Genomic DNA, 25,222 nt, shown 5'->3' with positions numbered 1-25,222 from the left:
GAAAGAAAATGCTTAGTTGATTACTAGACTTGACAATTATTTTGTTTAAAGGGTAATGACATTAACAATGTAGGGGGAAATATGGTATTTGCTACATACCTAATATTGTTAGGACAACCGTGAAAGAGAATCTTGTACATTAACAAGTAACTTTTAAAGTGCACTTGCTGTGTTTTTACAGTATTTGGGGAAGTATCTTTGCCATTTTGATGTTCATTGCCTTCCTTTTTTAAAGACAGTTGCTACTTCCAAGAAACGTGAACAGATAACTCTGTTCCAACTAGATACTTCCAGTGGAAAATAAGTTATTGAAGTCTTACTTATAAAAATGCCATAATCTGGGAGTAGGTAATATAAAGTTGGAATTAAATATTCTATTTATTGATTTTTCTCCCTAATTAAAACAAATAGTGAAAGTATGTAAATTGCTTAAACTTCATTTCATATTTAAATCATATGAAATAATCATGGGATTCCAGGAGACATTGGGATCAAGTACAAGCTGCAAAAGACTATCTGAGGATATAGGTAATCTATTGGATGTCTCAGGTTATTCATATGGGTGATTAGGATTATCGTTTTTAAAAACTTGAATACATTACCAATGTTTTTAGCAATTGATTTTGATTTTGTGCAGTTGTAGAAGCTTATCAATCAGTGGCATTGCAGGTGTTGTAGCATCTTTGGGGGAAGAAATGGCTTTTTTTTTTTTAATTATAGGCGTAAAAGATACATTTGATTGATGCTTAGGCTTCTGAAATCTGAACTCCACTGAAGAGCACACTTCATCGTTTTGTCTTGAGAAATAATGGTTAGGATTGAGGATGGAGAGAAAAAAGGCTAGACGTTTTTTTATTTTTTTCACAACAGTAGAGGCCATGACTACTGTATCTCTGATTTTCTCAGAAATACAGATTAGCTTTCCTGGAAGAAGTTTCAGTAGATCATCCAGCTGCTCTGTGCTAGGCAGTGTGCTTGTGTCTGTGTATGGCTGTCTCCAATAATAGAGGAATATAGATGATTTTTTATTAACAATATGTAATATAATCAATTGTAAGAAAAAATAAAATAAAAATTACTGTTATTGTGTTTACAGTTACGTTTGGACTTCTTTAGTTTTGTGATCACCTGTTAATTCTGTAGAAGTATGGTCTTCTACAGTCTTTCCTGTCAGTTATCCCCTAGAGACCCAGAATCCCATCAAACTGTGATGGTCAGGAACAATCATAATGCCTTTACTGAATGGTTGGAAAACAAGTAGATTATTTTAGTAAAGAAAAGAGCTAAGACACATTTAGTGACTCACATGCTTATATATTTTTCCCTTCTTAAAAACAACTGTTAGTTACTGCCCCTGTGAACTAAGGAAGGAGATATCAATCCAAGATGTGACTTGTTTAGGACTTCAGTGAAATATTTAAACAGAGTCAGGAATTTATTTTATCTCTGTATCCTTGGTCTGCTTTGATTAAAAGAACCCTTTTCCTTCCCCAGTCCTTTTAAGTTGAGGTTGGGCTGTACTAGGTGTGCATAAGTGTGCCCTTAGGTCCCTGAAAGTAACTTGAAAATAGCAACCGTATCAAGAATAGTTCCCTTGGGTCTACTGCTGTTCCCACAGCAAATTCTGAAATACAACTTTAAAAAGTCCAGCTTTTGCTCTTTAATGTAAATACAGGGGATATTGAGACAAGTAAGATGCTGTGTTGTGCTTTAAAGAGCATATTTGGTTTTGATGGTTTGAATGGATAGTATCATCGATGTAATGATGGTAAAAAATATTGCCAATAACTTTCTTCTTCCATCCTTCTCCCTAGTCTCCGTTTCTATACTCCACAGCTGAAATACTATGTATACATCCCTTGGAGTTAGCATCATGAAAGAATGGTTTAGTGTGTCTTATCTTGCTGTTTTTTATCAGTGTCTGCCAAGGGTAAGGCAGAAGTACTCAAACAGTTTCTAGTGCTGCTGTTGAATTTTTAAAGACCTATTTTAAAAACCAGTTTTGAGCAGAATTAACCTGACCTCAGAAAAAAAAAAGCACACAGACAATGTATGGAGAATAGTCAGACTTGCTAGTGTCACTGATAAGTGCTGTCCTTGGGCAAGGGGGAATTAAGCTTGCTTCCACTTATCTCATATACAAACTTTGTGGATGGATGTTTGCAATCCTGGTATAAGAAGCCGGCACAGGAGGGTGTCTTGCGGTAGCAGGACTGTCCTGTTTTGGCATACAAACGTCTTCAGAACAGAACCTTGAAGGCCATAGTGCCGGAAGTGAAACTTTTTGCTTGATGATTTGTAAAACGAATATTCAAGTTAACACCCCTGGATGCGATAATTAACTTAATGAAGTACGTGCTAAACATATATGACTACAGTACTCAAATCTCCATCTAAATTCAGGGGTGACCTCATCGCTCTCTATAGGTACCTTAAAGGAGGCTGTGGCGAGGTGGGGATTGGTCTGTTCTCCCACGTGCCTGGTGACAGGACGAGGGGGAATGGGCTAAAGTTGCGCCAGGGGAGGTTTAGGTTGGATGTTAGGAAAAACTTCTTTACTGAAAGGGTTGTTAGGCATTGGAATGGGCTGCCCAGGGAAGTGGTTGAGTCACCATCCCTGGAGGTCTTTAAAAGGTGTTTAAGATGTAGAGGTTGGTGATATGGTTTAGCGGAGGACTTGTTAGTATTAGGTTAGAGGTTGGACTCGATGATCTTGAGGTCTCTTCCAACCTAGATGATTCTGTGGTTCTTTGATTCTGTAAATCATGCTAAATGTCACTCTGGCAGGGAGGAATGGATAAGGTTAGGATGTAAAGTAAAACAGGACAGTGTGGAAAAAGTGTTAGCATTGGGAAGAGGAGTTAGTGCTAGCATTTGTTAGATAAAGTGAGAAGAAAGCTGGAGAAGAGTTGAGGGAGATAAGAGACTTAGAAGAGGCAGTCGATCTGTGCTCCTTCTCTTCCAACAAAGCAGGGACGCTTGCTTGGTTAGCTTTGTGCCTTCACTATTGGATGGGGAGTAGGTGGGATAGCATTTTGCTAGCACTATCATTGTATATTAGCGCTAGTGCAGTAAATGTATTTATGAACAGCAATTCTGAACCTGTTTTATCTGTCAGCTTATTCAATGCTTTAAACTTTGCAAAACTTTCTCAATGAAAGTCCTTGGCAGGGCTTTGAAACAGGCAAATGTTTAACTCTGATCAAAGTATCCTTTAATGCAACACCATGTGACAATTAAATGCTTAATTCTGTTGCTCTTGACTAGAAATTGAAGTTTGTGTTCACTTTCTGTTAGGAAAAATAGGTATTACTAAGCTTGTAAGAGCTTGAGTCATAAGTATTTTCCCCTTATTCAGATCCACCAAAGTTTGAGTCTTTGCTTCTTGTTATGAAGAAGCATAAAACTGATCCATTTAATTTTTTTCAGTGTTAACTTATTCTTTTATTTTTATGTTCATGCCGATTTAGTTGTACAGAGCATTTTCAACGTTACCTAAAATATAGCATATATCATGGAGCGTTGTAGTTAGAACTTGTCATTCCATAATACAGAGGAGATAAAGAATGTGAGTTTAAACCTATTCAGTCAATGGCATTTGTGGTATATAGAATGTCCTCTAGTTAGCATGTTAATTAATATCCTCTAGTTATAGTTAACATCTCTGAAGTCACATTACTGCTTGTGACCAAACTGCTTGACCCTAAAATGCTTAGTACACAGACTTTTTTCCTCTGGAACGATTTTTGTGAAGATATTGCCCTTTAAATAAGGATTTTAAAAAAAAACCTTTCTGCTGTGAATTGAGCACTTGACAGAGAATGTGATAGAATCATAATTAGATTAATCAAGTGGTTATGATAATACCACATGGCTGGGGAGAACTTACATAAGTTGGGTTACTGCTTTATGTTCCACAGTCATTAGCTGAAGAAGAAAATCAGCAATATATGCATATGTTGAAAGATAATCTTTTTAAAATTTGCTCTCCAAAATGTTTGATATCAAAGATATATCAATGCAACATCTCATAGGTGTAATTCATTAAAATGACATGCATTTACAAGTGAATAGCTCTGTAGAGGGACTCTACAAGCTCTTTGTAATTCTAAATAGGGAAAGAAGAATCCTTTGCCTCGCTTGTCACAGGAAAATAAGTTTCCTGTGCGTCTTTTTTGGTGAAAGTTTTATTTCTCCCTTTTAATCTTGGGAGAAAAAATTAAATACATAGGACTTAAAATTATTTTGGTTGTTTTAGGATATCTTACTACTTCCATTTTTTTTTAAACTCCTGTAAAGAAAAGAAAAGTGGAACAACATTTCTAAATATTCCTTCTGGGAATGTGCCCTGACGGATTTTACCACTTAAGAGAAATGTTGTTTGCATCTATTTGAAGGCCATTCAAAGACTTGTTTTAGCTGCTTAAAACGTGTGTGTATATATATTTTATATATATATGTAGTAGTTATATATATATTTAATCTTGACATGGGTCAGGTAGTATTCATGGTGGAACAGATGGATAATATAGGTGCTTTATGGTGCAGTTGTTAAATGTTAAATGGAGTTTTTGTTCTGTTACATGAACCGTGCAGGTTTTTCCCCCATTGTCTTTCAGAATCCTCATTAAAATTACACGAATTATCGATGTACTGCTTCAGTATATCTTGTTAGCAGTAACCTGGATGCTGTCCAGAGTGATAAATAATAAAGTGGCACTATTTACATCTTGAACACTTCCTTTCCATTCACCTTGAAGTCTAGCTACAACTCCAGATTGTCTGTGGATGCTGTTGAACTTTCTAGCCACAATGCAAAAACTATTGCTGAACTACTTGCCTGAACAAAGAAAGATTTGGACAGAATGATTTCTCAGATAATTCTGCCTTTGGCTAGAATATGCTAAATGTAAGGATTTTGTGGTGGTCAATCCTCCTGTCTAGGGGTCCTGTAGGTGAGATAAATGTTCACGATTCAGTGAACTCTTGCTACAATTTGAGATTCACCTGAGTGAAGTGCTACAGAATTCACTAGTTTAATTTGAGAGGTCTTTAAAATAAACTTGTCTTTTTGAGACATCAGTGAGTTCAGCCAACACAAAATCCAAAGGTGATTTATTGCCAACAGGCTTGTAATCAATACCAGCGTGGGTTTGTTGTAGGACTTTCAAATAAGTGTCATCTTACGTTCTTCTAAGTTTGTTATATCTAAATGTTGTAATTTGTATATTTATCTTAAGAGGGCTATCTCAAAGTACTGACGTGAGGACCTGAGCAATGGTCAGTCAGTTAGCTTTGGTTTAGAGCTTTTACTGCATGAAAAAACAAGTTCCTTCAGCACCTATCACGCTTTTGTCTTCACCTGACAGCAAAAACAGTAAAAGTCATCTCTCAAACCTTAGACTTTTATTGTAAATACTTTTTGGTTTGATACTTTTCACTTATATGGGGATTGTGTATGCATAGTCAAAAAAATTTTGACCTAAGCAAAATCAAGAGAGAAGAAATCTGTCTGTAGAGCATGTATCATACAAAAAATAAGTTCACAATGTAAGAAGTTACTGAGCATGGCAAAGGCTTGTTCCCAGTGGTCTGTATACCTTCTCCCTTGAGGTCCTTGCAGCTTCTGTTACAAGTCTTACTTTTGTATACCTCTAAATTTCTTTTTCTTCACTTTGGGAAGTGCTTTGGACCTCCCTTCTAATGCACAGGTTCACAAGAGTCCTTGAGCTGAAGGCAGAAAGCAAGTTTTCTGCAGAATAACTAATGAAAAGATAACGAACTTGGGGGGTGCTCCCCTAAACCATGACACTCGGTACTTGCAGGTAACGGGGTCAAAGAGTGCACCTACTAGAGCAGTGAGGAATGACAGTCAGTCCCAACACAGGATAACTCACAGTATCCTTTTGGACGAAATGTTCAGCATAGAGCTAGACAAATACCTGTTCACGCATTGTATTTTGTGACTGATGGGTTGGACTTAAAGGGGTTAATAAGGTTAAATCACACTGGTGTCCAGTCACTGGTGGGATTCCCCAGAGCTCAATTATAGGGACAGTCCCCTTTAATGTTTTTATGATAAATTAGGAGGAGATGTTGACACTTCTGAGGGTGGAGATGCCTTGCAGAGAGATCTTGACAAATTAGAGTGCTGGACAGTCACCAACTGCATGAAGCTCAACAGGAGCAAGTGCCAGATTCTGCACTTGGAACAGGTGCTATAACCGTGGCTATACGTACAGGTTGAGGGATGAGAGTCTGGAGACCAGCCGTGCAGAAAGGGATCTGGGGGAGTTCTAGTTGACAGCAAGTTGGTCATGGGTTGACAGTGTGCCCTGGCAGCTAAAAGGGCCAACCATATGATGGGGTTCATCAAGCATGGTATTGCTAGCTGCTCAAGGGAACGGATTGTCCCAGTCTGCTCTGTGCTGGTGCGGCCTCACCTCAAGTGAGGTCTGGGGTGCCACAGTATAAGAAGGGCATAAAACTATTAGAGAGCCTCTAAAGGAGGTTTGCAAAGATGGTGAAGGGTCTAGAGGACAAGACGTATGAGGATCGGCTGAGGTCCCTTGGTTTGTTCAGCCCAAAGCTGAGGGGAGGCTTCATGGCAGCCTGCAGCTCCCTCATGAGGGGAGCGGAGGGGCAGGCGCTGAGCTCTGCTCTCTGGGGACTGCGACAGGACCCAAACAGGGGAGGGTCAGGCTGGATATCAGGAAAAGGTTCTTCATCAAGAGGGTGGTTGGGCACTGGCACAGGTCCCCAGGGCCATGGCACCAAGCCTGACAGAGTTCAGGAGGTGATTGGACAATGCTTTCAGACATGTGGTCTGATTTTGGGTGGTCCTTTGGGGATCCAGGATTTGGACTCAATGATCCCTGTGGGTCCCTTCCAACTTCGGATATTTTTTTATGATTCTGTGAAATCCATGCAGCGTGAATAACAAACATGAGGAGGGTGGTAGCTGCTGTCCAGCTGGAAAATTGATTTGATTGCTATCAGGGAAACCTGGTGGGATGAATCACATGACTGGTATGCTGCAGTCAATGGCTACAAACTGTTCAGAGGGGACAGACAAGGAAGGAAAGAATGGGGAGTTGCCCTCCATGGAAAAAAAAATGGATTGATTGAGCAGGCAAAGAACTGTCATTGAAGAACATGTATGCACAGGTCAAGAGCTTATGGGTGAAAATCAGAACAAGTCAACAATGGAAACTTTGTGGTTAGTGTCTGCTACAGGACACCTGATCAAGGGCAGGATATTGATGTTGAGTTCTTTTTTCAACTACAGGAAGCAATACACTTGCAGGCCCTGGTTCTATGAGGTTCAACCACCTTGACATCTGCTATGTGTATAAAGAAATTAAAAAAGACATTTTTTGGAGGGTACAAGAGCTCTCAGTTCTAACGTACAGGAGGTTGGGCAGGAAAGGCAGGAGACCAGCTTGGCTAAGTCAAGACATCTTAGCCAAACTGGAACACAAAAGGAAAATGCATTGGCAATGGAGGCAGAGATATCCTGGGAATATTATAGTGTTGATATCCTGGGAAGATTATAGGCATATATATGGCTTGGGAGTGCAGGAAGCCAAGGCATAGTTGGCACTGAATTTGGCTAGACAAGTGAAAAATAACAAGAGTTTCTTCAAGAACGTAGTATAACAAAGGAAGACAGAAGAAACTACCCCCACTGAGAAGTAAAACAGGAGACCTGGCTACAATTGATGTGGAGAAGGCTGAGGTACTCAACTTTTTTTGCCTCAGTCTTCACTGGCAAGTGCTCTTACCATACCTCCCTGGTCCCAAAATCTAAAGGCAGGGACTGGGGGAGCAAAGTCCCACCCACTATAGAAGATGAGGTTTGAGACCATCTAAAGAACCTGAATGTGTACAAGTCCATTGGACCCAATCCCAGTGAGAGGCATCTGAGGGAACTGACAGATAAAGTTGCTAAGTCACTGTCCATAATATTTGAGAAGTCATGGCAGTCCGGAGAAGTTCCCAGTGGCTGGAAAAAGGGAAATGTAAACCGTTAAAAAGGGGAAAAAAAAAGAAGACCTGGGGAACTACAGGCCAGCCAGTCTCATCTCTGTGACCCACAGGATCGTGAAGCATATCCTCCTGGAAACAATGCTAATGCACATGGAGAACAGAGAGGTGACTGGTGAGAGCCAGCATGGCTTCGCTAAGGACAAATCATGCCTGACAAATTTGGTGACCTTCTACAATGTGGTTACGACAGTGGATAAGGGAAGGGCAACTGATGCCATCCACCTGGACTTGTGCAAAGCATTTCATATTGTCCCACACAGTATCCTTTTTTTTTTTTTTTTTTTGAAATGGGGGAGAGACATGAATTTGATGGTTGGACCACTCTGTGGATAAGAAATTGTCTGGGTTGCTGCACCCAAAAAGTTGCAGTCGATAGCAGCGTATCCAGGTGGAGACCAGTGGTGAGTGGTGTCCCCTGGGGGTCTGCATCAGGAATGGTTTTTATGTAACATCTTTGTCAGTAACATGGACAGTGGGATTGAGCGCGCCCTCAGCAAGTTTGCAGGCAACACTGTGCTGAGTGGTGCAGCCAACATATTGGAGGGAAGGGATGCTATCCAGAGGGACCTGGACAGGATCAAGAAGTAGGCACATGCAAACCTCTTGAAGTTCAACAAGGCCAGGTACAAGGTCCTACATCTGGGCCAGGGCAATCCCAAGTGCAAACACAGTCTGGGTGGAAAATGGATTGGGAGCAGACCTAAGGAGAACGGCCCAGGGATGCTGGCTGACGAAAAGCTCAACATGAGCCAGCAATGTGCACTTACAGCCCAGAAAGCCACCTGTATCCTGGGCTGCATGAAAAGCTGCATGGCCAGCAGGGTGAGGGAGGTGATTCTCCCCCGTGCTCTGCTCTTGTGAGACCCTACCTGGAGTACTGCAAAGTAGTGGATGCCCCATCCCTGGAAGTGTTCCAGGCCAGGTTGGATAGGTCTTTGAGCAGCAACATGGTCTAGTGGTAGGTGTTCTTGCCCATGTCAGATGGGGTGGAACTAGATGGTCTTTAAGGTCCCTTTCAACCCAAACCATTGTATGATTCTATGATAATGTACTACATGAATGTGTATTCGTGTTCTGATGATGAAGTTCCATTGTGAGAACAGATTTATTTTTTAATAATTATGTTTTTAATAAAACACCCCCTTATTTTTAATAAAAAGTTTTGTTATATTAAGTATAAATCATTCACATCCATCTCATACGCAGAAGAGATAGCTAATGATATGGTCAAAAAGTTTTAGTTGTAGTCAAGTCTCAATTACTCTTGAGTTTCTAATCAAACTTTTGTTACTTTTTTTAAAATTCTTATTAATAGTTCTTATAAACATGCTTTAATTGCCATTCTAATTACTCAGTCTCATCACAGCCTAAAATCGCAAACAGAATCTTTGCTGTATTAGTTAGTATGAAAGGCTTGTTAATTGTTAATAATGTTTCATTCATTGCTGTTTTATGTGTTCTATAGGCTGAACCACACGTATACTTCCCTCCTGGTCTGGCTAACTCAGAAAGACATTCATTTGCATTAACACAAAGACAAATAGTTACACAGCCAGTTGATTCTCTTAACTGTTGTAGGGAGGTGATCTCAACTGTTGTGGCCTTTCTTCTAGAACAAACACAATTCAGGTCCCTGTTGTATTAAATTCAGCTTTCTTTCTAGCTATTGTGGTCAGCTCATTCCCCAGACTTAATGAGCTTGTAGTTCTTGTCTGCTTCTGCAGTGCTTTCTCCCATTGTGGGAGTTGATTGATCGATCACAACGTGAAGTGTTTGGATAGTTTACATTCTGGCACTTAAAAGGAAAACTCTTATATAAGCTCACTTTCTTTGACACTGTATACACGCTTTATTTTTCAATAATTTCATCATTTATGTTGTAGGTCATGCAGGAGTCTCTGCCAGCATGATGAAGAAAAGAACTTCCCACAAGTAAGTTGTTATTATTTTTACAAAAGTATAGCTGTCAGTAACTTGAAGGTCTGTTCTAGAAATATATCTGTATTGTTCTAGCCACTTTTTTCCTGAAGATCTTATGGAATAGTATTCAGTCTGTATGTGTGTTTAGGGCCATAGCAAAGAATAATCCACTAATGGAGCTTTAAACAACATTTTCAGTGTTACTCTGAAATTGTCTTTTGAATAGAATTTTACAATTACTTTGGAAATCAGAAGCACTTGCAAGCCAGAAACTGGGCATTTTTCACTTTTATAAAATAAAGAACATACTGAAGTAATTCTGTGAGAAGGCTGCTATTTGTGTGTGAAGGATACCTGCTTATACTATACATTCACGGCATGCATTCTTTCCTGTACAACATTTTTAAATAGCAGCAGCAGCTGAATGTTGGTGTGTAGCTGTGAGAAAACAGAGGTAGTACTCTAGACATGACTGATCTTAGTATTTAACAGTGAGGTGTATCTGGCTGCATCTTTGGTGGGAGAAATCTGGGCTGGTTAAGCGTAAAACTTATTAAAAACTTCATTAAAATGTTACTAGTTACATTTGAAGTGTAAAGTCTTATAATGATGGTATAGAACATGCATCAATCCAAATCGATTTGCCTGGCAGGTGCATTTTCTATGATTAACTTATTTGATTGTTAATTGTTTCCCAGAGACAACACCTGATGTAAAACTACTCTAATCCCTTCCACCAACTCATCATTATCCATTCTTGTCTATCTTCATAGAAGGCAAACAGAAACATTTATTTGTCTAGAGGCAGGTAGAGTTGGTTAAAACTTAATTTCTCTTGTTCTTTTTCAACCGCTCAGAGAAAGGAGTGTATGATGGGAAGACTATCAGAGGTGGGTTGCCTTTTGTACTTGAGGGTGGCTAGATTTGTCTTTACTGTTGTGTTGATATACACTTATTTAAATACCTAAATAGGCTACATATTTCTTAGCGCAAAGGCTATATGACATGATCTTGAGGCATTTAACTTAACCATCCAGTTTAGCTTTGTTAATTTAGCCTAGTTCTATTGTTTCTGAATCATTTAGTAAAGGTTTTGTGTAACAAACCGAGATATGTGCTGCTAACTGATTCCTCTGAGAATGAGAGACAAGTAGAGAATTGTTTGTATGTGTAGTTTACCTTAAGCTAGTGGGATACAAAAGACTGTAAAAATGTATGCTGATACTACTCTGAGCTGTTAGAGCAGACCATGAGTTAGTAATGCATGCTTTGTTGTTGATTTAGTTAAGGTGACTTTTACATTCCTCACTTAAAGAATAAGAGGAGCAAGCCTACTGGCACTTCAAGGCCTTGGGGGGGGGGGATTTTAACAGGCTTCTGAAGGTTTGTGGCAGAGGGAGGAGCCGAGAGCACAGAAGAGGGCATGATTCTGTAATCAAGGAAGTGATAAAATGAGCAGCACAGGTTAGTCTTCTGAACTCTTAAGTGGTAGTTAACTGTTGAGTCTTCTGGAAAGGGTTCCCATGGCTATAGGTCAGTTACAAAAGGACAGTTCTTCCAAATGCTCTGTCAGTGAGTAGTGACGATCTCTGAATGTGAAGCTGACTTCATTGGTGTCAGATCAGTCAGTAGTCTCTCAGATCTTATTATCTTTCCACCTTTGTTGTGTAAGGAAAGAGTACCAGAGTACATATAAAAATAATCCTTTATTCGTATGCTGCCCAGATTTCTTGTAGTTGACAATTCAAGGACCTCGATGCACAGGTTGTACCTACTGTTTAATTACCGATGAACCTAGCCTTTTGAATTTCTGAGCCCACTTTAACTTGCAGTCATGGCTCCCGCAGCATCAGAAGATGAATTTTGCAACTGAAATACGGCTTTTGAAGGAGTATGGAAAATACTTTAACGCTTCTGCCTCAACTGATGTGCCTCATAGTCTGAATATTGTGAAAAGTAAATAATAACAGTTCTTGCCATTCTGCTTTTGGTGGTAGTCTGTAGTAATGTCACAATTGTAATAAGTCTGTGTCCTATTTTTAATAGCTTTTCTACTTTATACCATGAAAGACTGAAATTTTGCTGACTGTTGTTACTGTGCTGCTCCAACACTATTCTAGCGTTTTCTTCCCAGTTTTTTTTTCAGTTGTGCCTTTTTTGCAAACTCTGAGTTATGGCTTTCTTTCGTCCTTTGTTTTTTTTCCTTAGTTCTACCCTGTGGTGTTTCTCTGAGATGAACATCAACAAAAATAAATAAATAAAATATCTAAATGGACAACTTCAGATTAGTGGGAATTGCCATGCTCCTTTTGTAAATGCCCATTTGTCTTCTAAGTACAACCCTGGAGTAATGATTTTCTGCTACCAGTCCTAAGTAATTCTGCACTACATTGGTTTCTTGGTGGCAGCTGCCAAATGAGTTTGTATAAGGACCATCTAAACACAGCTTCAAAAGCTATGAAGGTTTCTTTCTACCTGTGTAGTCTCTAGTAACTTTATAAACTATCTGGTTTTGATAATGAAACCTTTTCACATAACAAGGTTTTGTTTACCAGCATAATGCCTTCGAGATAAGGAAGAGGATCTGAAACCCTTGGGGATTGAAGGGCCGTTTACGATGAGGACATATTTGATGTGTCAAGAGCTATTTCCAGGACTTGCTGTTTTCTGGTTTCACATATCTAGAAAACTGTTATCTCAAACTTTGAGGAAATCTTTGTGGAATTTTTAAAGATAATTCTAATAAAATTGAAGTAAAACATTTCGGGTCTTCCAGGTATAGCATCTCAGAAGGTTAAGCACATTTGTATTACTTGGTGTATCAACAAGACAGTGTACTCTTGAGAAGTTTTGAGTTGACTACTGTTTTCTTGTATGAAAATACATGGGTAGCTTTTACTTATTGTCAGTTAGGAAGCTATACTCTCTTTCTTACCACATGTTCAGATGCAAGAAAAAGTAGATTTTTCTTGTCAATTTACTAGTTTAAAGATCTCATTTGTTAGACTAAAAACCACTGCAAATGAAGGAGAATGGCTGTTCAGTTAGTAGGACAGCCCTCAAAAACAACTTGAACTGCAGGTATACCTGGCTGGTGCTTGACTAGCAATCGTGTTCGTCATGCTTTTTGCTCTCTGAGATGTTTTAAAAGGTAGTTACCAGTTTGAACTCACTTCTGTAGCATTTTTACGTCATATTCTTTAAAATGTCTGTGAAGCTTCTCATTTAATTGTTACAGTTTAAACATTAAAGAGGGTTACGCTTTACAGGCAGAAAGTAAAATCAACTGTGAGGTCAAATCTGAACAGTATATTTACCCTTTTCAGCAATCAGATAATTGGCAACATAGACTGTCAAAAACTGACATTATTGTCAGTTTTCAATGAGCTGTTTTTTTAACCTTTAGTTTGTTTTATTCTGTCATAAAATAGAACTCTGATTCATTAGAACTAAGTAAATTAGTTGCGTGTAAAACAAACTCATTTCTATTATGACGAGAACTAGTTCTTTCATTTGGTCATAGTAAAGTATTACTGTCACAAGAAAAAAAAAAGGAATTTGAAAATGTGTTCTACTTTCTGCATAAAATTATAACCAACTTCATGGAAAGGTGTTAGTTAACTGGAAGAGATTATAATAATTTGTGCTGTCAAAGTTAGGAGTACAAACACAATATGGTTATCCTGCTGAAAAAATCAAATTATCACAAAGAGGAATTTTGACAAATACTGTGGAACTTCCTGCTAAGAAATTTCTCTGGAGGTGGGACAAGCTGATAAAAAAAAAATGATACCTCTTGTTTTTGATAAAGTTATGATTTCTATGCATTCTAAATATGCATTCTAATTTCATATGGTGAGTGCATTACTCTGTAAGACTGTCTGTGAGACTTCACTGTTATGACTGTTTCTGGTCTTTTTTCGATTTATATCATACATGTGATGTTCTGTGAGCTTTTGTCATTTGTAGAGACTTATCTTTGGTTACTGTCTCTAATCTAGGGAGCAATATTTTTTTAACTTTTTTTTTGCAATTGGTTTTCATTCTTCACATTTGCTTTTAAGAATGCTGGTGGTGTGCATATTTGACTGCCATTTAAATGAAGTGTTGTACTAGTAGTAACTAATTCAAAAACTTGTTTTAGAACTGGTTGACATTCACAAGAATTTTGATAAGTCAACCCTCTAAATAATCATTTTAGGAATTAAAGTCTGTATTGTAACATGCTAAAATAGAAGTAATACTATTTTTTTATCACCTGTATGCTGTTACATTGTTCAGATGCTTCTATTTGTTTTCCAAACTGTCAGTTAATGTTTTTAATAACAGCATAGAATAAAGCTTTGTATAAAGCTTTCCGTGGTTTGAAATTTCAAGCCAGCTTACATGCCCACTGATCAGAACAAGTGATACTCAACAGAAGAAATTACCATGAAAATTCCATGAAAATACAAAGGAAAAATAGAAAAATATATTGAATCATTCTGCTGTGTTAAAGAGTATCGCCTCTATTGCTATTACTATTTCATATCATTTTTCTTGTGTTGCAATAAAAAGGAATGCTAGAGGAATGTTGTTTCTGACATGTCTTGGAGTTATAAATATATTTAAGTGCAAAAGGAACCTGAATTGAAACCACAAGTGACGGGAGGGAAAAAAAAAAAAGCCATGGAAGAATTTTAGTCAACCATCAGTTATATTTCCACCAATTTCTTCCCCTAGGATAAGGGAATACTATTCCACAGAGAAAGCAACGAGTTAGTAAAGTTGTAAGACTGTCAGGTAACTTTGTGCTTTGAGACCTGTTCAGGTGAGTTTTACATTCAGTGTTGCAACTTAGTTCTTAAGCAAACCAGTTTTAGAAAGGACACTTATGAAACTGACCTTCTAAAGCATGTCAGGTGTGTTCCACTACTTTTCAATTTTTTTCCAATAGTATGATATGCTTTGTTATCTTCCTAAAACAAAGTATACACTTGTTGTCTGGAATAGAATTTTGGATATGTACTTGTTTAATATTATGTTTGTATCTGTGTACAGAAAGCATAGAAACAATGTGGGACCAAGCAAACCTATTTCTCAGCCACGAAGAAACATTGTAGGCTGCAGAATACAGCATGGATGGAAAGAAGGGAGTGGACCTGTAACACAATGGAAGGGCACAGTTCTCGATCAAGTTCCTGTAAATCCCTCTCTTTATCTTATAAAGTATGATGGATTTGATTGTGTGTATGGACTAGAACTGCACAAGGATGAAAGAGTTTCAGCACTTGAAGTCCTTCCAGACAGAGTTGGTAAGTGTTATTTTTTTTCCTAGATATATATAAACGGACATTTATTATTAAATGTTCTCTACTAATATTTCATGCCATCTCCAAGATAACATCTGACTATTTAAATTACATTAGTCAAATGCATTTTTGTCCCATGGCAGGTAATCTAAATGTTCTATTTAAATTTTCTTGGTTTCACGACGATTCGATGATACCAGCGAGTACAGTGAGATCTTTTGTCTGTAAATAATATGTAATACATCCTATAGTTTTTGTTTAGAGTCTTACACTTAGCAAGTTTGTGAAAAGTTAACTTTGGTATTTCTGTTAAAATTTGAAATGTAAGACATTTTGGTTATATCATCTGCTCTGTGTGTCTGATAGTGATATTTTTTCTAATGTACTTCCCCTAAGTATTTCTAATAACAGGAGTAAGCGTATGCAGAATAAAATAACTTGATTAATAACATTACTTATTAAATTTCACAGTTAGTATTGGATTATTAAACTGCAAGTTTTTTCAAACAAAAACAAAAGAGTTCAGTATTTAACCTAGTTAATTCCTAACCCATGAAAGGACTAAGCTGATGTTTCTTAGGACTGCAAAGCAATCAGGAGTTGTCTCTAGAGTGGTGTTAGAGGAGAAGCAGTCCCAAAACTTTCATTAAAAACTTAATAGAACTGCTCTGTTTGGTACTCTTCTCAGCTGCCTGCCCTTCTCCCTGTCGAGTACCTAGTTAAAATACAAAGAGTCTTCATTGCTGTGTCCTCAGTTGTTCTTCCTTTACCTTTTATTGTAATTACTTGTTCTTGGGCAGTACAATGTTTTTATTATTTTAACAACTGTACATTCTTCTGCATTTCTTCAATAGTAAACTCTCTGGAATGGACAGTATTTTTTATATATTAAGTGAATAGCTTCCAATCAAACTTGTTCATGAATCTTGAAAAACTGTTTTTTGAATGTACTTACGAAATGCTGTCATTTCAGCTTCATCTCGAATTAGTGATGCCCACCTGGCAGACACAATGATTGGCAAAGCTGTCGAACATATGTTTGAGACAGAGGATGGCTCAAAAGATGAATGGAGGGGGATGGTCTTGGCTCGAGCTCCTATTATGAACACGTGGTTTTATATTACCTATGAGAAAGATCCTGTCTTGTACATGTACCAGCTTTTAGATGATTATAAAGAAGGTGACCTTCGCATTATGCCTGATTCCAGTAAGTAGGCCAGTTACATTTTTTCTATTAGAAAGTGACAACTTTTTATATTAATGTTTGGCTATGATTTATTTATGGACATGAGAGGTTTTTTTGGACACGATCTTGTTTGTTCATCCCTTTTTAAAAAAAAGTATAATATGAGAGCTAACCAAGATAACAACGTAACCAAGATCATCTGTGTTAGCTGTTGGCATATTTTACTTTAATCAGCAGAAGTAGTAGTAAAAGAAAGCCATTTTCCGTATGTATTCCTAATTCTGCTGAAAATATCTACTCTGGATTTTTTAATAGAAACTGGCAAGCGAAAAGCTTTTCACTGTTGTATAGTAAGAAGTATCACAGACCGTAGAGATGGCTCTTGATTTGCATTTCTGAACTAGTTCTTATAGGAATAATATTTTGGGGCCTGTTAGTATAATCAGATTAATTTAGTTGTGATAGGTGTCTTCAGTGTGGAAAAACTTTCAGTAAAGAAAGAAGCACTAACCTTCTGAAAACTTGTTTTGTCTAACACATTGCAATACACTAGCAAGAAAAGTAGTTCAGTAGATTAGAGGGATATTTTTTCCTTGTATTTTGAAGTGAAAATTTTTTTTGTTTTTCCTAGTTACGTAGAAGGATTTTCACAGAATGAATATTGTTCAAAAGATTTGGATAGCCAGTATAAAAAAGAGAAGAGATTTATTTCTCCCATGTACCTAAAACAATTCCCTGACAAATGATTTTGGGTTTCAAAGTAAATTAATAATTGGGAACTAGTGGAAGGCTATATAGTGCTCTATATAAGTATTAGTTAAAACTGATTTGGTGAATCCTTCAGCTGTACATACTACTGATAACATGCAGTCTGCTGACTAAATAAACAAGTGGCATTTATTTGTTCATTGTCTGCAGTAATCGTTTATTTAGAAGTTGTTCCCCAACCCTAACAAAAGCAATATATCTGCCGCTTGTAAAGTGTAAGCCACATATATTAATGAAAAAAGTGACCTTCCTATTCCTAAATAGATAAGGCAAGCACCTGTCTACTGCTTGACTCTTTCCAAAACCCTTCAAATATATGCTACCTTCTGTGAATCTGGATGTTTTCCAGATAGATCGATTTGTGTCCTTACATCAATGATTGGATATTACCAGTAGTATTTTTCAAATCAGATTTTAAGCTACCCGGAAGTACTTATGTTAGTTTGGTAGAGCTTTCCATAGTACTGTAACTAAAACTTCCAGGGGATTTTTTTCCCCTCCAGTGTAATTCGTTTCAGGACTTTTTTTTTAGGGGAAAATGCATTTCTGGATCTTACACTAAAACTTGATCAACATTGCATAATTCTTTCTAAATTAAAATGTGTTAAGCTTGAACTTAGCCTAACAAAGACTCTTTACGTAAAGCTGATATTAAGAGGATGATAACTATGTATGATGATGCATTTATAGAGAATCTGAAATAAAAACTTGCAGAGAAAGTTCGTAAGTTTGGGGAAGAATCTAAGTGTAACTGCATCAAGCCAATCCATTCACTCATTTGGGAGTTCTTTCACAACTCACAGAATTGAAAAGAAAACAGATAAAATCTGTAAGGGGTTCTCAACTCAAGCACGAACAAAGATTATTTTAGAGGCTTAGGATTTCCAGAATAAAAGCCACAGCAGGTCAGACCATTACTAAGAAAATTCCTCACTGGAACGCAAAACACAAGTTGAGCTAAGTGTATTCAAAAAAAAAGACAAACTGAGAAATAAGTGTGTTTTGATGTGGTTAGCTTCCGATTCTCAAGTATGGTGCTTTTACTGCTTATCACGTTTGTTCTGTAATTGCCTTGTAACCAACCCCCATTGGCATATAATAACTCATGCCTTTTTGCATCCACATTTGGCATAGGCATTGCTGAAAATGTAAGGATATTTCTGGGAAGGTTTTGCTAGACAAGCAAATAATATGGTTACACTTTACTAGTGACGTCTATTCCAACATGGGATCAAAAGCCCTTTTTAATAAGGAGGTTATATTTACTAGACATCTTAGTGGTGTTTTTGTTGCAATGGCATGCATATATTCAAATTTTGAATAATGAGAAGGGAGGTTTAATATGGCAGCTAATGAGATAGATACCGTGTTGCCTTCTGCTGGTGGCTTAAATTCAGTTATCCACAGAAATTTTCTGTAACTTCTGTGTAAATCTTCATGTTGATAGATTTACGCCTTTAATCAAAGTGCTGTTTTTGACTTCATAAAATTGAAAGGGGGGAGGGGGAATGCTATGGTTTCTAGAAGCCTAACAGTTATTAAGTGCTTGTCTGAACAAAGCTTATTTTCAGCATACTCTGTATTTAAGCCTTCTGATTGTTTCTTACCAGTTTTGCAGAAGATTCTGCAATTGTTTTCCATACTGAAATACCGTCAATCCCTGCCAACTTACGCTATTTTTGTGTTACAGATGATTCACCTCCTGCAGAACGGGAACCAGGTGAAGTTGTGGACAGCCTGGTAGGCAAACAAGTGGAATATGCCAAAGAAGATGGCTCAAAAAGGACTGGCATGGTCATTCATCAAGTTGAAGCCAAACCATCAGTCTATTTCATCAAGTTTGATGATGATTTCCATATTTATGTCTACGATTTGGTGAAGACATCCTAGACATCATTGTGAACTTATGCCAAATTTGTGGAACTATTAAATGTAAAATTTGTAGACACAAAGACTTGACTGCTTTCCAGTTTAATGAAAGCTTAAATGTCCCTGCGAACCCACAATCTCTGCCAGCAAAACTGTTTTGTTCTGAATAATACAAAAAAAAGTATGTGAACGTGACACATTTTGTGTAAGAGAACTCCTTTTCTTGAAGGAAGTCAATATATCTGGGCAGGAGGGAGTTAAAAGCAAAGAACAGCTGCAAATTCAAGCTGTGTAAAGTTGATCTAGTATTGTAATCATTAATCTAAATTTTTCATAGATTTTAACTTTCTTCAACCTTGCACTCACCTGTTCAACTGCCACATGCAAGTGTAGTTTGATATTTTGATATGCCTTCTTTTGTAACATTAAATTTAATTTCTTGGCTTCTGGCAGTCCTTGTTTTCAGGGTTGGGACAGAGTTGACTTTTCCGAAAAGTTTGAACAGTTTGTGCAGCGTTAAGGAGTGCCTAACCCAAGTAACACCGATCTGCTGTGTTTCTACACTTTATTTCAAATTCAGCTTTTTAAGAATTGCAGTACGTGGAAATACTTGTGCATTTTCAGTAGTCACAGGGCAGTAGGATATCAAGTGTTTGACTTATGCACCTTTCAGTGAAAAGGCTTTAAAGTATAAAAGTATATTTAATCTGTATAACCAGTTAATTAGAAAATGCAGGTTAATGGCCCATATTTACAAGTTGTAGGAACCAGTAAAATACATGCAACAAGGCTGCCTTCAATCCTAAATGTTGTATTTCTGTATTTGTTTGTTATATACACTTCTTAGCAAAACCCAAGTGCTTGGTGCCACAAGTTTAGCAGTATGTATGCTACTTCAGAAGACTTTAGACTACGCATTGGCAATCAGTAGTCTCATTTAATATCAAAACCTAGCAACCTGAATGTTTGTGTGTGGACTTAGATGCCTAACAGTAGCTAATATTTTACATGGTAAATACAATCTCAAGGGGGGGGGGGGGGGGGGGGAGAGGCGGGAGTAATTTTTTTTAATTGAAGACAACTTTAGAGAAGGAGAGCCATTTGCCTTCTGCTCAGTCTGTTGCATTCCTTTTTTGGTTGTCGTTTGTTTGATTTCTTTTTGTTTGTTTGTTTCTAACCATTTTGTTTTAAGAAGGCATCTTCCCAACTTATTCTTTTTCTGGCTTTCCCACATAAGGAGTGTCCAGACAAATCTACAGCTTAAACCTGTTGCCTTTTGTGGTGTACATTGTACTTGCTTTGAGGTATGCTGTTAACGTGAATTTCATTCTATGAACACTAGAGTTCTGCATGCCAGTGGTGTACTATCTAATGGAAGCTATAGGCAGTCTCAGTGGTTCAGTCATCTGCATTAGATTGTGGATGTAAATAGCAGCCCACAACAGCAAAATCCTTTCACGGTTTTAATCTTGCAAGATAGTTGTAAATGAAGATTAAGGTTGTTTTTTTTTTTTTTTGTTTCTTTTGTTTAAGTGTGGCAGCTTTTGAAAGTATCAGAATGGTAACAACGATCAGCACAGCAACAAAATTGTCATGTTACATTAAGGCAGAGCTCTGCAAGTTTCAAAGAACTGCTTCACAGAAATGCAGTTTGTGAAGATCAGCACTGCTGATGGAAGGAACGAATACACTGATATCCACCCTTATGCCATTAGTGGAAGGATGCAGGAGAGGTGCTGTTAATCAGAGAACATAGGTCTGTATGACCTCAACTGTGGGTATTCTTGATACCGAAGACTCAGTGGTTTAAGCCCCTTTCTGTCCATTTTTTTGCCTGATTTCATATTTTGGCCTTAAGGCTTGTGCCTCATTATGCTGTTGAATGGTAATAAATACTCACCATATAAATATGATACCTTAATTCTTTGTCCATTGCTACTATATTGCATTATGTCCAGTATTTCATCATGGGCAACCAAAGGCAGGCTATTGTATTTCAGTGAATAGCTTCTCAATGCAGTCCTTAATTCTGAGTACCCAAGTCGTAAATGTTCCTTGTGTTTTGAACAAAGTGAGCAGATTTGCAATACAGTGTTTTCATCCTGCAGATCTGTTATGTGTTTTCTATTGACTCTTAAGAGTCCTGCATGTAAATCTCAAAGCTGAGCCTGGCTCCATGAGCCCAAGTTGATATTTGTGGCACAAGAATGAGTGAGCGTATTGATTATACACAAGACACACAAATAACCTAGTACACTGAATTTGGGGCTATACATCTGAGGAATATGAGGTTTGGTTTGAAATGTCTGAGGTTTAGGTCTACTGGAACATTTTTAGCATTAGGCTTGCATTTGTGGGTTTTCTGCAAGCCACTTTAATACACCACATATTATGCCAATTAGAGTATAATCTATAAACTGTAAATTTTATGGTTGTTTTCAGATGTCCCCATTGTCTGTTGTGTAGGTATTTCTTTTCATCTTTTTTCCTTTTGTTTTGTTTTTGTTAGCTTAAACCACCTTTTTGAGGCTTGAGACTAATTCCACTCCCTGCCCATCTGCTTTGGGCTTTGTTTTAGGCTCATGTTTCAGATCTGCATGCAGTGCTTGCGTTACCCTGGTAACTAAATGTTGGTTCCTTGTTCTAGGGGTTCAACATTACTTTCCAAAATTACATAGGGCTTGTGATGGCACAGGCCATGGATCTTTGTATAGAAGTTATTGGCCTTTCACATTTACCTGCTGTAGTATTGTTGTATATTGTGTGTGTGTGTGTGCGTGGTGTCAGGCTGCCATGTAAAACTTTCTAAAAGGAAAAAAAAAGTTAAATGCAGACCATCCTTTTTTGCATGCTTAGAGGGTTAGAACGTTCAATGTAACAAACTAAAGTTGCATGTTAAAAATGTTTAGGTTTTGGTTTTGTTCTGTTTTTATTTTGTGTTCAGTTTTTTGTGAATTTGCTTATTGTGCTGTTTTAATGGTTGTTAGTAGGATTAAATGCACCGGTGAGACGAGCATAGTGCCAACGGAAGGTAATTTTCCAGTTGTATGTGTCATACAGCATTTGAAGGGACCACATAACCTGTTAAAGAACAAATAGGACCACAACTGATCAGTAAAACACTACATTTTTTATTTTTCTTTTGAGTGCCAAACCCTAAACTAGATAGGAATAGACTTTGGGGATACCCCTTTTTATTGCAACAGGTGGATGCCTTCATTAAATAAATCATTTTAAAATGGAGGCGTTACCTTCAGATAGAATTGATTAGTTGCTTCTGGGGAAAGAATTACATTAAAAACAGTTTCTGGTTCCTTGAAAATGCTGTGCTTTTTGTATTTTACATCATTAGTGCAATTTGGATGGTTCTTGGTATGTGTATAGTTCAAAGGTCTTCGTGTTCACATTTTAAAATTAGGTAATGACTTCATCTTTAGAGCTTGGTTTCATTATTTTTATTTTATTTTGAACAATGTAGACAGTTCCCTGTTCTCTGCATTTAGAAGTATAAACACTTTAAATCTGTTACTTAATTCTGTAAGTAATTTTTATAATTATGATGTAACTCTATCCTTAAAACATTTAAAATAAACCCTTTATGTGCAACTTACGACTGTAAACTTTGTTCTCATGAGCAGAATGTAGTGATGTGATTTCAGATTGTGAAGAATCAGTTTCTTCAGTTTTCTAATTAAAAAAGATTTATTATTCTAATGCTTAGCCATGTATGCTGGTATAATAACCTATGAAATAAGGTTGGTTGTAAAGCTAAATCTTTATTCTTTTTTTCCAAGTGAGTATAAATGCTGATAAGATGGAATTTCACTATGGTAAAGCATACTGCTTAAATTGTATTTTACCAAACACAGAAAAATTGCTGTTTGAGGGATTACACTATTCTGTGAGGGAGCATCTATTTCCAGAGCACACAAAAAGTGTTTCAGTGTTGGTGAACAATAGAAGCATTTGGCAATGTTTAAATGATACATTTGTTTGCTTTGAATTAATATGCTTAATTCTTTTTCCATTAAAAAGTAGATCCAAATTAGAGGTGATGAGTCATGAATAGAATTAACATCACCATGCTGCAAGTTTTCTTAAGCCATGGAGGTTTTTCAGACTATCATGCGAAGACTTATTTCTTTTATGTTCGTAAATTACCAATGCAGACTTTCAATATTGAAGAGATTTTCTTTATTCTGCCCTCTTCCTTTATAGCACAGTGGAAAGTATTGTATAGATACCCTAAAATACGTATTTTGTCACCAAGTTTAGAAAGCTCATTAGATGTATGCTGACATTATGAAAAATACCAGTATGCAGTTGGGATGAATACGCAAGCTTCTTCAGTTCCCTTAGTTCAGTGTCCTGTTTATTGTATCATGTTGCCTGAGAGACTCGTCCAAGTGCATATGGTGTAAATCTGCCAATTAGGGAGAATCTAAGACTTGGCTGAGCAAAAGCATCATCAAAAAACAGATGTTAATCTGTATGAGTTGCCTACATTAAATTAAGGTTAAAAATAGATACACAAGCATTTTAACTAATGCCCGAACCTATTCTGTATTACAACTGTTGAAACAACAACAGTTTTATAGTATTTTTTTATCTTTTCTTAAAAGTAATCGTGAAAACAAAGACACTTTAGTTCTCTATTACTGTAGTAATGTGAAAGTGCCCTTGAAAGCTGGTTGCTTAGGAGGCCATTTACAAGCAGTTTAAATATCTATGTTTTGAAGACAGTAACACCAGCAGACTTTTGAGTTGGGGTTGGGAGTCCTAGCTGGAGCTACATCTTCAATACTACCGTGCTCCATTTACGCATCTGCCAAGTTCCTCCTTGAATACGCTGTTTCCAGAAAGAAATAGTTTTTTCCTCTTTGCTCAGTGAGATATTTACTTTGAAATCTAAAATATTTTTTTTCAGTATTCATGCTGTATGCAGTTGATCCACTAATGACTTCAGCAGATTCCATTGCTTATAGGAAAGGATAAGCTTCAGTAAGGGTATTTTGGAGGAGCTTGGGCTGATGCAATTTATGATAATGAAGATCTCAAAGGAGAAGTAAGAAAAGGGTTGAGAAAATGGTAGGTATGTTATTTCATCCTTAAGCGCTGGATAATAAAGATTTTAACTTCTTGCACGCTTCTTAGATGCACTTTTTCCATCTGATTTGAGCAGGCTTCTTTTGTTTTTTCTTAAGAATTTGCCACCTTGACTTGACATTTAAGAGTCTTGCTTCTGATAATAAAACTGTCACAGAATCACAGAATGGTTGGAAGGGAACTAAAAGACCTTCTCATTCCACTGGCCCTGCCATGGGCAGGGACACTTTCCACTAGACCAGGCTGCCCAGGGTTCCATGTCCCTATAACATTGTTATCCAATGTATAGCATCCATGCTGCATTTAAATTATATCAGGCTGCTCTATTTGTCAGAATTGTTTTCAGCGTGGAATAGCAGCTTCCACAATATCACATCTAAATTCCTGCATGGTTCATTATGTATTTTTTCCATGCATGTTATATTCTAATATACTCTTCTGTAATTATCCTTGAAATAGTCACCACAACTTAAAGCACACTTGATGCTACTTTTAAGTGCAAATTCAAGTTATATTGATACTGTTTCATGTAACTAGCTACTGCGTTGAGAGGGGAGAGAGGTTTGTTTGTTTTGTTGTGTTTTTTTTTTCCCCTCCTCCCTTATACTGTTTGTGTGGATGATGGCTCAGTGGCGGGGTTTTTAGTCTTTTAAATACGAGGAAGGACGAGGAAGGAAAAGTAATATCCTTTTGCCACACTGGAGCCAGGTTTTGGTTTGCTGTTTTTAGTCTTGCTGCACCAACTAGTTGGACCAGACTGTAGCAGAACTGCGCTATGTACCTTTGAGCTTGATTATTGGACGACTTCCTAAACTATCTTCATGAAGACTTTGGTCTTCCACTGGAGTCACATGCCCTGGGAATACTGGTTGTTGTGCTTTCTGTAAAAGTTCTAAATAAATGGGTTTTAAAACACTGTTCAGTAACTCCTAGACATTTTTAACTTACAAAAGCAGATGTCCATTGAACACTCACGAATGTGATGAATTAGAAAACAAAGCAACCTTTTTGGACCTCTGTAGCTAGGGGGCAG

General features: G+C 37.3%; 1 protein-coding gene across 5 annotated transcripts in view; it reads left to right on the top strand.

The window, feature by feature from the left end:
• SPIN1 (spindlin 1) overlaps nucleotides 1-22,689 on the top strand; it is a 60,618-nt gene extending 37,929 nt beyond the window's left edge. For all 5 annotated transcript variants that reach the window (XM_083816241.1, XM_083816240.1, XM_083816238.1 and 2 more), the window contains exons 3-6: nucleotides 9,933-9,981; nucleotides 15,010-15,263; nucleotides 16,234-16,467; nucleotides 18,905-22,689. In XM_083816241.1, coding sequence (XP_083672367.1) covers nucleotides 9,933-9,981; nucleotides 15,010-15,263; nucleotides 16,234-16,467; nucleotides 18,905-19,104 — 737 coding nt within the window. In that variant the 3' untranslated portion in view covers nucleotides 19,105-22,689. The remainder of the gene's footprint in view (nucleotides 1-9,932; nucleotides 9,982-15,009; nucleotides 15,264-16,233; nucleotides 16,468-18,904) is intronic.
• The last annotated feature ends 2,533 nt before the right edge of the window (nucleotides 22,690-25,222 follow it).

Source organism: Anser anser, assembly GCF_964211835.1.
Source record: "Anser anser genome assembly, chromosome: Z".
NCBI lineage: Eukaryota > Metazoa > Chordata > Aves > Anseriformes > Anatidae > Anser > Anser anser.
This window is presented reverse-complemented; position numbering and strand designations above follow the sequence as displayed.